The sequence below is a fragment of the Formica exsecta genome, unplaced genomic scaffold (genome assembly GCF_003651465.1).
Source record: "Formica exsecta isolate Colony F162 unplaced genomic scaffold, ASM365146v1 scaffold106, whole genome shotgun sequence".
NCBI lineage: Eukaryota > Metazoa > Arthropoda > Insecta > Hymenoptera > Formicidae > Formica > Formica exsecta.
This window is the reverse complement of record NW_021848400.1, coordinates 94,877-106,608: the sequence shown is the minus strand read 5'-3', so window position 1 is coordinate 106,608 and position 11,732 is coordinate 94,877. Positions and strand designations below refer to the sequence as shown.

Sequence of the window (11,732 nt, the reverse complement as noted above, 5' to 3'; positions counted from 1 at the left end):
GAAGAGCGAAGATATTCGCTTCGGAGACGCCGATCGATAAATGTGTTCCTCGATTCTTTGATCTACGGAAACTTTCCTCTGCGGCGACGTCACGTCGAAGAATTCGTACGTTGCTTCGATTATAATAGTATTACGTGAGAATAGATGCGATGCGAGGACGAGTTTTGACGTTACGTCAAAAGCTCGACCGAATTGATCGGTTGGTGTTGGTATGCGCGGTCGCCAAAAATATGCAAGTTATTCGCCCCGAAAGACGATAGAAAGTCCACCCCATCCTCTCCCCGATAGTTTCTTCTATCCCAAACGAATCTTCACCCTTTAAATCGAGCAGCGTGAAAATTTCAGGACCATTAGAGTATCTCGGCAATACTCAGTTTTGGAAAAAAACCAATGGATATATTCAATGACAATCGATAGACGATACCGAATCTCTTTACAACGCCATTGCTGTGGAAGTTACCACCCCAATCACCGAGAAGTCAACACACCTCGAAGAGGAAAAAGTGGTATAACGCAAACATTCGGAGAGGGAAAAAGATAAAGATTGCGTAGATTCCGGCAGAAAACTCAGCACTCTTGAAGAGGGAGATAAGGAGAAATTGCCACAGCAAAATTACAAGCGGAAAGATGAGTGAAGGCGACAGTTGAATTGTAATAGAAGAAGGAAGAAAAAGAGTGAAAAGAATTTTCGTGGTAGCGTTCAACGTAAGTGAGAGACGAAAAGAGAGAGAGAGAGATTCTCTCGCGATTCCGTCGCTATGCAGAGTCTCGCAGACGAGTACTTGACATACAATGCCACGTCACACCCTTGGAACGTGACAACGACGACGACGACGATACTATGGTATGACAATGACACGTACTATCACAACGGCACCAACTACACGGATCTGGAGCCGCGTAATCAATTTGTGCTGCCATGGTGGCGGCAGATGATCTGGACACTCCTGTTCGCCGGCATGATCGCAGTGGCGACCGGTGGCAATCTGATAGTGATATGGATCGTGATGGCGCATAGACGGATGCGCACCGTCACCAACTATTTCCTGGTAAATCTCAGCATCGCGGACGCGATGGTGTCCACTTTGAATGTCACCTTCAACTATACCTACATGTTGAACAGCCATTGGCCGTTCGGCACGCTCTACTGCAAGATCTGTCAGTTCATCGCCGTCCTCACGATCTGCGCCAGCGTCTTCACCCTGATGGCGATATCTATCGACCGGTAAGTAAGAGAGAAAAAGTAATAAAAGCTTTTTCGTTTCTGAATTTGAAATTTGCGCACGAAATTTGTGCTAGCTAAGAAATTAGAATAAAAATTTATATGATAATATATTGATTCAAACTTCTTTTTTATTATAAAAGTGAATAATAATTGAAATCTAAATAATTTTTGCCCTCAAAACTGACATATCTATCAAAAAAAAAAAGATAAAAATAAAAATAAAGCATATTTTAGAAATTTTTAAATATGCAGAGCGAATGTGATGTAATATCGATATAAAGCTACCCGCTATTTTAGCACTATTTAAATTATGTAATTCGTCAAAGAAATCATAGTTTTAGAATTTCAAGAATTTTCAAATTAACACATAATTTAACTTTTAACACATAAATGAACATAAAAAGTATGAGTTTCTGATAAGTAAACTAACAATATAAGTGAACCTTTATATATCAATTTTTCCTACTAAAAGAAAAGAAATAGAAATACATTCATTTAAAAAATCTACATATAATCCTCTGAGAGCAATTACGTATTTCAAATTATCAGTGTGACATTCAAAATTAATTTTAGAACAATGTAACGTTTAGGATTTGCCCGGCTATTGCACGAAATGTAAAAAGATATTATTCGTTAATACTAATCGTTTCCTTTAAGCTCGAGTCATCATCATAATACTTAGATACATCAAACAATCAATAATCCTGATGATAGCGTAGTTCCCGATTTCCGTGAGTTGTCTATCTTTTCCCTTCGCTTGAACGTGATGCTCTTGCTTTTAGCGTGTGAATGCTTTTCGTGCTGAAACCCCACTTAGATCGATGTCCGGTGCTGGGAAAACACATTTCCTTCTGTTTATCTAGACGAGTTTGCTGCGTGTAGATGTTGAAGTAGGTAATACCTACTAGATATAGCGTGGATACGTCATACATGACGTCGCCTTAAGAGAACAAAGGTTTCACGACGAAATGGAAGAGACGAGTTTCGGACTAACAGCGGCGATCAATCTGACGTCGAAAATCGGCCAAGAAAAACGAGAAAGATAAACACTCGCTCCAACGTCACCTATGTTGCGATTAGACGAGACGAAACTTCATAGCCGTCAAGATCCAATTACATAGTTCAACAAATCTCAATTTCTTATTCGCAGCTCTCGATATATCTCGGCATATCCATCACCAGACCAGATATTTTTTTCACGCATATATAAAAAATGTGAGAGCCGAAAAGGCATCCGGAAAAGTTATCCTGTTTTTTTAAATCCACCATCGCGTTCGTCATTAGCATCGTATCGAACTTAAGAATATTTAATACGATCGCTTTTTATGGGATAGAACACACATTGCAATCATATACGTCAAAATTTGCTTTACAGCGAACGATAAAAGAAATACGAGCGCGCAAAAAGTAAGCGAATAAAATAGAGATGCTTTTTCTTGTGAAAGTATCGAAACAAGTGCAATTCAATCTGCCAGTTTGAAAAGTTAATTTTTCAAAGCAACTCTCCTCTTGAACGAGAGCAACATTCGGGGTTATACTCTCAACGGAATACATAATTCATTGCTCTTTTTCTACCGTAATCGTAAATCTAGTTCTTTCTCTTTTCTTTTTAATCCAACTAGATTACGATTCTTTAATCAGACTGGAACAAAGGATAATTCCTTCGATATTAAAGGGAGAAATCACTTATTCAAGATGATCGATAACTAATGCGATATAAAAACGAATTTGTCGAATTCTGAATATTCTGCCGGAAAGTGCGAATGCATTCGTAACATTTCGATCGCTTAAATTATCGTGATCTCGATTAAAGATTCAGTCACTTTTCGAATCAAACAACCCGGTTTCTCAAAGCTGATTATGCTAAGTTCGCGTCTTATTCAGCCAAGCGAATGATTGCTTCAAGAAACTACGTAAGCAAAGCTCGAAAGGATGAACCAATGGCGGAAACCGCTAGTTGGAATATCGTTTTTCGCAAATTTCAGGAGCTCCTCATTTTATATGTTTCAGAAGAAAAGCCGCTATTCAAGAACAGCATCCAAAATTAAGCGTAGAACGATTCTGAATGCCAGTCTATTCCACGAGGCATCGTATAGATATTTTTATACATTCACAAGAGTTATCCTAAAACAAACGTGTACTTTTCAAAGATTTAGACTTATTTTTTTTGAAATCTCGATAAAAATGAATAGGGAGATGAAAATTTCGATTGCCCCGTGTCGCCGACAAATGCGACGTATATTGGAAGGCGCTCATCGCTCGTAAATCCTGAAATTGGCTTTTTATGCCGAGGATAAAACACAGAGAAGGGTGACTTCGTTGTTACCGGTGGCAATCGCCAACCACGAATGTCGCACAGACGGATTTATCGCAGGAACTAATTTTCGGCGGATACCGGAGGGTATTGCTTGCGCGACGACGAAGCCCGGCATTCCGCAACAGACATCTGTACCGTGGCATTTCCAAAATGACATCTCGTCGATGGTGCATCGCATTCGATCGAGGGTGCGGCAGTTCCCTGATAATGTGCGTTATCACGAGCGTCGAAGATCCGAGACTTCGACAATACACCACGGTACGGAGAAGACGGAGTAAAGACGGAGAAAGGGAATCATAGGAACGTAGGCATCGACGTCCGTTGCGAGGATAGAAATAACACGGACATTGCAGCTCGCGCGTTCCGATCGATTTTCACTACGATGAGAAAACGCTTTTATCTAGATTATTAAATGTATTACAGTGCGACGCTGCTGCAACGAGCCTTCGTGAGTGCGATAGAATCGAACGAAACGGGAAGAAACTTAATCGAAAGACTCGATATAATAGCAAATGCGATGCGCTCTAAATTTATATCTTAAGCCCGATTTAGAACGATCTATAAATTCGCGATAAGACTCGAGATAGAATTCTATTTATATTTTTACATTATACTATAAAAAAAACTTATGTATGTGTTCATTCTGATATGTCTTTTACATTTGTCCGTATTTTACTTCTTCTACTATTTTATTATTATACAACATACATGAAATTGTAAATAGAAAATGTTATTCCGAATTTTGTCGCGAATTATAGATCGTCTAAAGCGGGATTTACGTTTAAACCGATCGTATGTATTTAAGTAATACTGCAAGTGCAGATTCTCTCCAACTCGTTTTTCAATCCGCGCAATTTTTTTCGTCGCACCCTATGTATAAACGTATGTCGGCAGCAGACGTTATCGTAAATATAGAAAAACTCAGAGATTGGATCGTCGGTTAATTTTCTCCGGCGCGCTCGATAGCCCACGTAAGGATATTGCTGTTATCACTACCTACCAGGGGGATATCGATACCTAGTATTGCGAGGAAAAGGTCGATCTCTCGAAGAGATCGAAGAGAAGTCAAACGCCGCGTAAGCGCAAGAAGAAGAGGCTCGGCAAAGTTTCCTTTTATCACGTAAAAGAGGATAAATAATTGCCGGCGCGCAAAGTAAAGAATCATTCGTTGTCGTCGTTTGAAATATTTTCGTTTCGGATACTTCAACAATCCGAGAGAAATGTCTTTTTGAAAAAAAAAGAGACTGACTGATATCAAAAACTATTGCCAATAAGAGGGAACGGAGAAACACTCTGCTTCAAAAAAGAATAATTCCAAAAGTAATCGCAAATTAATTTGCAGAGTATTTAATTTTATACGACTGCACGAACGAGAATTGATTCCTGTGGTTAATGGATACTTCTATCATTCTCATCGACCGACATATCACATTAGCGGTTGAAATATTAAACTCGAATAATTACGACGTATTTCTTTCTTTTTGCTTAAATTCAGATCTGGCATTCCAATTGATCTACAACAGGGATGATTAAAATATGCAATCAAATATCCAGCATTGCGCGTAGCATAAATAATTTGATATTATTTTTATGCAAGAATCGTCTATCTATAAAATATTATTTTTCATTTTAAATGCCGAGTCGAGAGTTAATTTCTGGTTATTTTCATTTCAAATATCATTGGAAGCAAATCTATCGTGCAGTCTGTAAACCCACGCGAGCAAAAATATTGCAAACATTTTCCGCTCGATATTTATTCTAAGAGAATATTATTGTCGAAAAAAAAGGTTAAGGTTCTTCTCCTGAGGTCTTTTCTTTATTCGAGAAAAATTTCTTCTCGCTTGTAGGTTTTCATCGCTGCTCGGAGTTCTCTCTCTCTCTCTATCTATCTCTCTATTTCTTGTATATGTGCAAGAAAATATTTTTAAAATGCGCGGGCGTTCAATTTTCTACGAATGAAAATAATTCACGCGCTTATAGCGCTTCCACTCGACAAGAGCATATTTAAATTATTATACTACGTTAATAAAAAAAGTAATCATATTGTTGCGATTTTTCACGGAACCGATCGGTTCAATATTTCAATTCGATTGATTTTAAGAAACGTATTGCAGCAAAATCTCGTCTACTCATTTTTATAAAATATTATCTTTAAAAATGATATATTTAAAGAAACTAGAAGACACACTGAGATCTCTTTAGCGATTTATTAAGGATATTACAAAATTGGATCGACTCTCGAACAACTCTCTATTAAAGATTGTTATTACGATCCAATTGTTAGGTAACAAGATTCAGTTCAGAATGCGGCGAGTATAACGGTACGGTGAGCTCGCATTTTTAAAGAAATGCGATATCGGATGTGTCGTAAATTTTGCACACGGAGTATTGTTTTATTCGACGACGTTTCGCATTTATATGGCAACTGTAATACGAAACTGTAAAAATTTGCTTGCGTCTGAAGAACGCGCATTTCTAAATATTGACGTCATTATGACATCCCCGCGTATGTTTGGCATCCATTATTCCATACGGAAATGCACACAGCGCGACGTCGTTGATAGCGAAGGGAGAAGGGGATGTGGTGCAGTTACCTCCTTGCGCGGTATGTCACGTACATGCTTCCGATACCGATTCAAACGAGAGCCGCGCGTTGAAACAATGCCGCGCATTGGAGGGAGTACACGTCGCCGCAAACGAAATTCCGCAAAGGGCGTGCCGCATGTGTGGCACGAAATAAGAGAGAAATGCACACACCACAAACTTCCCAAAAAATATTCCTTTTCCACCTTCAACAACAACGTTTGTCCGAGGCAGCGACAGAAATAACTTGGCCTCTTATGTCCCGACTTGTGAATACGTTAGAAATTCGATAAAAGAATTCAATGAGAAAATGTAAAAAAAAAATAATTAATCAGTAAGATTGGTTTTTATTTCCAAGAAATGATGAGAGAAAGAGAGTCTGAGAAGAGATGAAAAATAAATTCTGAAATATCGCTCAAGAATACATTAGGAGTCGATAAAAATAATACAACGTTTGTCCGAGGCAGCGACAGAAATAACTTGGCCTCTTATGTCCCGACTTGTGAATACGTTAGAAATTCGATAAAAGAATTCAATGAAAAAATGTAAAAAAAAATAATTGCAATCAGTAAGATTGGTTTTTATTTCCGAGAAATGATGAGAGAAAGAGAGTCTGAGAAATGATGAAAAATAAATTCTGAAATATCGCTCAAAAATGCATTAGGAATCGATAAAAATAACTCAATTAGAGGCCAAAATGTAGCAAGACTGATGCCCGTTGCCGATGTAATCAATAAAAGCACTGCTTAATAATAATATATTGGTCCATGCTAGATAGAAAATATAAATTCACGTCGATGGGAAGACGTTTCTCCGATGGAGCGATGCAATTTCGATCCTGAATGCACGTCTATTGCACTTGTCATTTTGTAATTCTATCAATTATTAATCTTAGTATTCTATCACACACAATTATATGTGACACACATTTTCTAATAAAAGCCATAAATTATTAAGCTTAAAATTCTACCAATTATCTCTCTTTATCATTTTTATTGATTAATTGTCCGTCCAGTGAGCTGTTAATTGCAGATTATCATTCAAAAGCGAGCTTAGTCAATAAGAACTCTGATAGGCGGACAGCTTAAAGGAAGAAAACGAAGGGAATGAATACTTGGATAAGTTCATTCCCCATTTTGGACGAACTGATCGATAAAAATGATAGAGAATTCGGCATGCTTAACGACGTTTTCAGCACGACAACATTTTTGATAATCAGATAACGGCATTCTATGTCGGCTCTCGATATTGATTAACGTAAAGGTATAAAGAATTTATGAACGCAGGTTATAAGTTGATAATTTACCTTGAGCGACTTGCGATCGTAAACAGAACTTACTTACGCGGAAGCTGATCACGAAAAATGCACTTTTGACAAAAGCTTGGCCAGAGATCACGAAAGAGATAGAAACAAACTGCACATCGTGTTCATTTACGATGTAGTAACCGAGGATTCGACTTTTTCGTTCCAAATCGCATTCGAGAAATCAAACACAGAGACGTCGAACCGATAGCGATTTTATGCCGAAAACAGAAACAATGTTCGGATCCTGCAGCCGTTATCGAACAATGTGGAAAAGACATCGAGTACGATCGAGAGTCCTTCAACGACGGATCCAACTTCGACCGATCGACGATCTTTTCTTTTCCTAAAACGACGACGACAACCCGCAATTTAATTTCCTCAAGACGCCGATTATCCCGTGAGGGTTGTCAATCGATGATCGGCGGTTCGAGTCGTCTTAAAGCGAAAATCTACCGGCGAAGTGTCTCGCGCAAGAAGAGAACGAGGATTTGACTGAATCGCGTGGAAAGCTAACAAAAGCATCTCAAGAACTTTAACGATCACTATGACGATAACGGTGAGGAAGCGGTGATTACTAACGACCATCCGACACCCTTGACTAACAAAGTGGAGGAAACTCGGAATTTCCTAGAAAGAAACGTCCCTTGAGAAAAGCACTCTTGATTAGAAAAATTAATCAAAGTGACGGCGGAAACATTTTTTACCGCAAATAGCCATCGGTGTTTTTGCACCATCGATTTTCTACCGAAAAGAAAGAGAGAGAGAGAGAGAGAGAGAGGGGGGTGGGGAGCAGAGAATAAAATTTATCTAGACATTTTCTGATTTATTTCGATCGCGTTTGTCCTATTGGAAACATCATCCTGATAGATATTACAAACGATATCTAACTGCCGGATCTGGCGAACTCTCCTCAAGTTGCAGGCTGTCAAAACTTCGCGTATCCGCGTATTGATATCAAACACGCCTCGCGTATCGAGATGATCGAGAAGTTTATCTGTTGTTGTGTCTCACGCTTGTCAGTTTTACTCGTATTACCGGAAACCATAGGATTGACAATGAGATACACACAAGCAGTTAGCCGAGCGATCCGGTCATCAGTTTGCATGAGAATGCAAACCGGCACTTCAGTTGCCGTTTGTTTACGATGAGAAGATGATTTATCCGCGGGCGTTGTTTCAGGGGAGAGTACCGACTAGTTTGAGCAAATTGAATCCGATCTCTCTCGACACGACGCGCCCCAACATCCATTAATTCGTGAGTAAATATTGACGGAAATTGCTTTCTCTTTTGTGAGAGCAATTCTTTTTTTTTTTCGTTTTTTTTCGGATTAGACTGCGAAATCCCGTTTGGATAATCGCCGCGTTTGTCGCGGAAGCCGCAGAATTCTCTCGGAATTCCATGCTAAATAACGAAGATTCGAAGAGATTCAAGCGAAAAAGAAGAGAATTAATTCCACCGTCGCGGAACGATCGTTGAGAGGGCATATAATATAGAATAAGTTTAATGATAAAATCATCTTCCAACGGAAGCGAAAAGAAAAAAGATAAAAAAGAAATAAAACGCCCAGTTTTTAAACAAGATGTAAAATTTTCTGCTGGAAAATCGCGAGTCCGGGTAACAAAGCAACGCTTATAAGCACTTTCGGGGAAAACTTGAACGAGAATAGAAAGACGCGATATAAAGTCTGCCTCGTTGAACGTGAAAAGTACCGATCAAACGCAGCGTCGGATCTGAATATAAACGGGTCGTACGGGCAACAACATACAAGTAATATAACAACGTAAACGGTAGTTTCGACGGCAATATCGATTCGATCGTAGCGCGTAAACATGGAAAATTCAATCGCTTCGCCGTCTGCGGCGAAAAACGCGGAACTGTTAGACGATAAAATTGAATGTGACGTTGCTCATCTTCCCGAGATCCCGGCGAGATCCCGGTCAGATAGCGGCAAGTTATAACGCGAATACCACCTTAAATTCCAACATCAATGCCGATCGTAGCTGGAATATCAGCGTTTTCGCGAGACAAGCATCTGGAAATTCAATCAAACGGTCAGGAATCGGAATCAACCACTATTAAGCCGTCAGTAACTTCGCCTCGCGGCGGCGAACTCGCGTTCCGACCTGCCAGAGATAACGACCGATAATCGAACTATGACGAGGCGGAAATCGACATGGGCGGACGTAGGTCGAATTTATGTAAAATCGGACATGCCAACGCGAATGTGTCAATACCTTGAATCGCAAACAATAGTGTAGCCGCGCAACCGTCCATCAATATCCAACCTGTCCGGAACAAAACCCGGAAACAAAACCTGCGGACAGATCTCCGCTTATTAAAGGGGATGATGCAACGCGATGCATCGACAGTCTCCGGTTTCGATCGAAACGCAATGCAAACATTCGTTTCGTCAATCAAAACGCCATCGATAAGTTTGAACAAGATAAATTTCATCGCAATTCGCAAACAACGAACAAATACAAAGAGAAATGGCGACGTTAACAGTGCGGATTCGCATGTTGACTATAACAATCCTCTCCAAAAGCCACGAGAAACCGGAATGTGCGCCGAGAATAGGATTCCCGCGGAATCCGCAAGCAAGGACGGGGAGTGGCTATTCCGTCCGTTCCGAGGAAGAAAATCAGATTAAACACGCGGAAACCCGTTTACGCATCGGCGGTACCTGGACAGATGCTCCAAGTGTAAGCGACCGAACCTGTTGAGTCACAACCTGTTGCGGAAGCTAAATAATGCGAAACAACTTATTCCGTTTGTTTGAACCAAGGTCGGTCGTTAATCGTGAGAGGGAAGCTGCCAAAACGTGCGGTCCGAGAAGCGACTTCTTCAATTTTTCACTCGCTCGATGCAGCATTTAACGTCACTCGACGGATGCGAATAATATAAATAAGCGGCGGGGCAAGCAACAATACGAATTTCAATCGAAATACCGATGATGTTATCGCCAATAATTAAAGGACCGATTAAAATTCCAATGTCAGTAATGTCCTCGTTCACGGCAATTCTCGACTGAACTCGGAGAATTGAAGATGAAAACGGAATGCGAATCTTAAAGACAATACTGACTCGAGTCGTCGATCGAGGACGCCGACAGCGAATAGGGAGATGTGAATTTACTCGCATCCACCGAGTTGTCTATGTTTGAAATTTAAATGTCGAAAGTGTCGCTCGACCGAGTGTCGATCTCGAAACTAGAATAAACATCACGAGCTACTACCATCACGTCAAACTGATGATAAACGTAGAAGAGCAAACCTAAATTTCTTGAGGAGATTTGAGCTATCGTTCTGTCGTGTGCACATCCGTTACCCAAATAATAATTCAAATCGCAAAGGTCCAATTTGAACTCGAATTACAAAGCAAATTGTGATGAGTCGACCGACGCCTCGAACGGAAACGTATAGAGAAACAGCCGTTCTTGGCTTGGAGCCAAGCTACCTGGAACGCTGCCAGGTAGAGTCGAATGTCAAACGCAAACTACAATTACAACGCCAACGTCAACGTCGAGGCGCGATCGATTCGAGTCATCGATCAACATCCTCCTTCTCTCCGCGAATAATAATAATCCGATTCGCTTAAACCATGTACTTCCCGAAACGCGCAACTATAACTTTCACAGAAATTACAACGCCAATTACGATCAAAATGGAAAGGGCAAGAAAGGCTGACACAAGTTGTGTTGTACAACACAACAACGACGAGGATAAGAACATCTAGATGAGGATGCGGGAACGATAAGAAGCTCCGATAAGAGCAGACAACCACGGAGGATCCGACAATCTTGCCCGTTCTCCCAACGAATTAATCCGCAACAGTCAATCATCCAAGTTTGGCCGGGATTAACGTTTATCGAAACCGATTACGCGGTTAACGAGGGATTCACGTTGGGCGGGTTGTAGCCTGATAAAATATGCATTGCATCTGCGAGGCAGTCGAGCGATTATCTGGCCGCTGTAAAATGTAATTTGTTGCAAAAAAAAACATACCGGCGAGAATAACGAGATTAGCAAGAAGCGCGAATCTAATGAAGCAAAATCCACTTCTACGCGTAATGCAAGTTTGTAAGTTTAATTACAACCTTGTATGTTTAAGCCATACGATAATATTCACACATGATAATAATGCAGTTCAACAGAAAGAACACATGAAAGAGAGTAATCATTTCTCGAAAGTTTTTCTTTTACATTAAATAGAATTCTGGTTTTCAAATTGCTCCATCACATCACACTTTTGAGAAATTTGATTAAAGTTGGAAAATTGGACTATTTTAATGTATTTTATTA

The 11,732-nt window shown here is 40.0% G+C and overlaps 1 protein-coding gene across 1 annotated transcript in view; it reads left to right on the top strand.

Moving 5' to 3' along the window:
• The first annotated feature begins 6 nt into the window (after window positions 1-6).
• LOC115234177 (tachykinin-like peptides receptor 99D) overlaps window positions 7-11,732 on the top strand; it is a 17,795-nt gene continuing 6,069 nt past the window's right edge. The window contains exon 1 of the mRNA XM_029804980.1: window positions 7-1,225. Within this exon, the coding sequence (XP_029660840.1) occupies window positions 759-1,225 (467 nt within the window). The 5' untranslated portion in view covers window positions 7-758. The remainder of the gene's footprint in view (window positions 1,226-11,732) is intronic.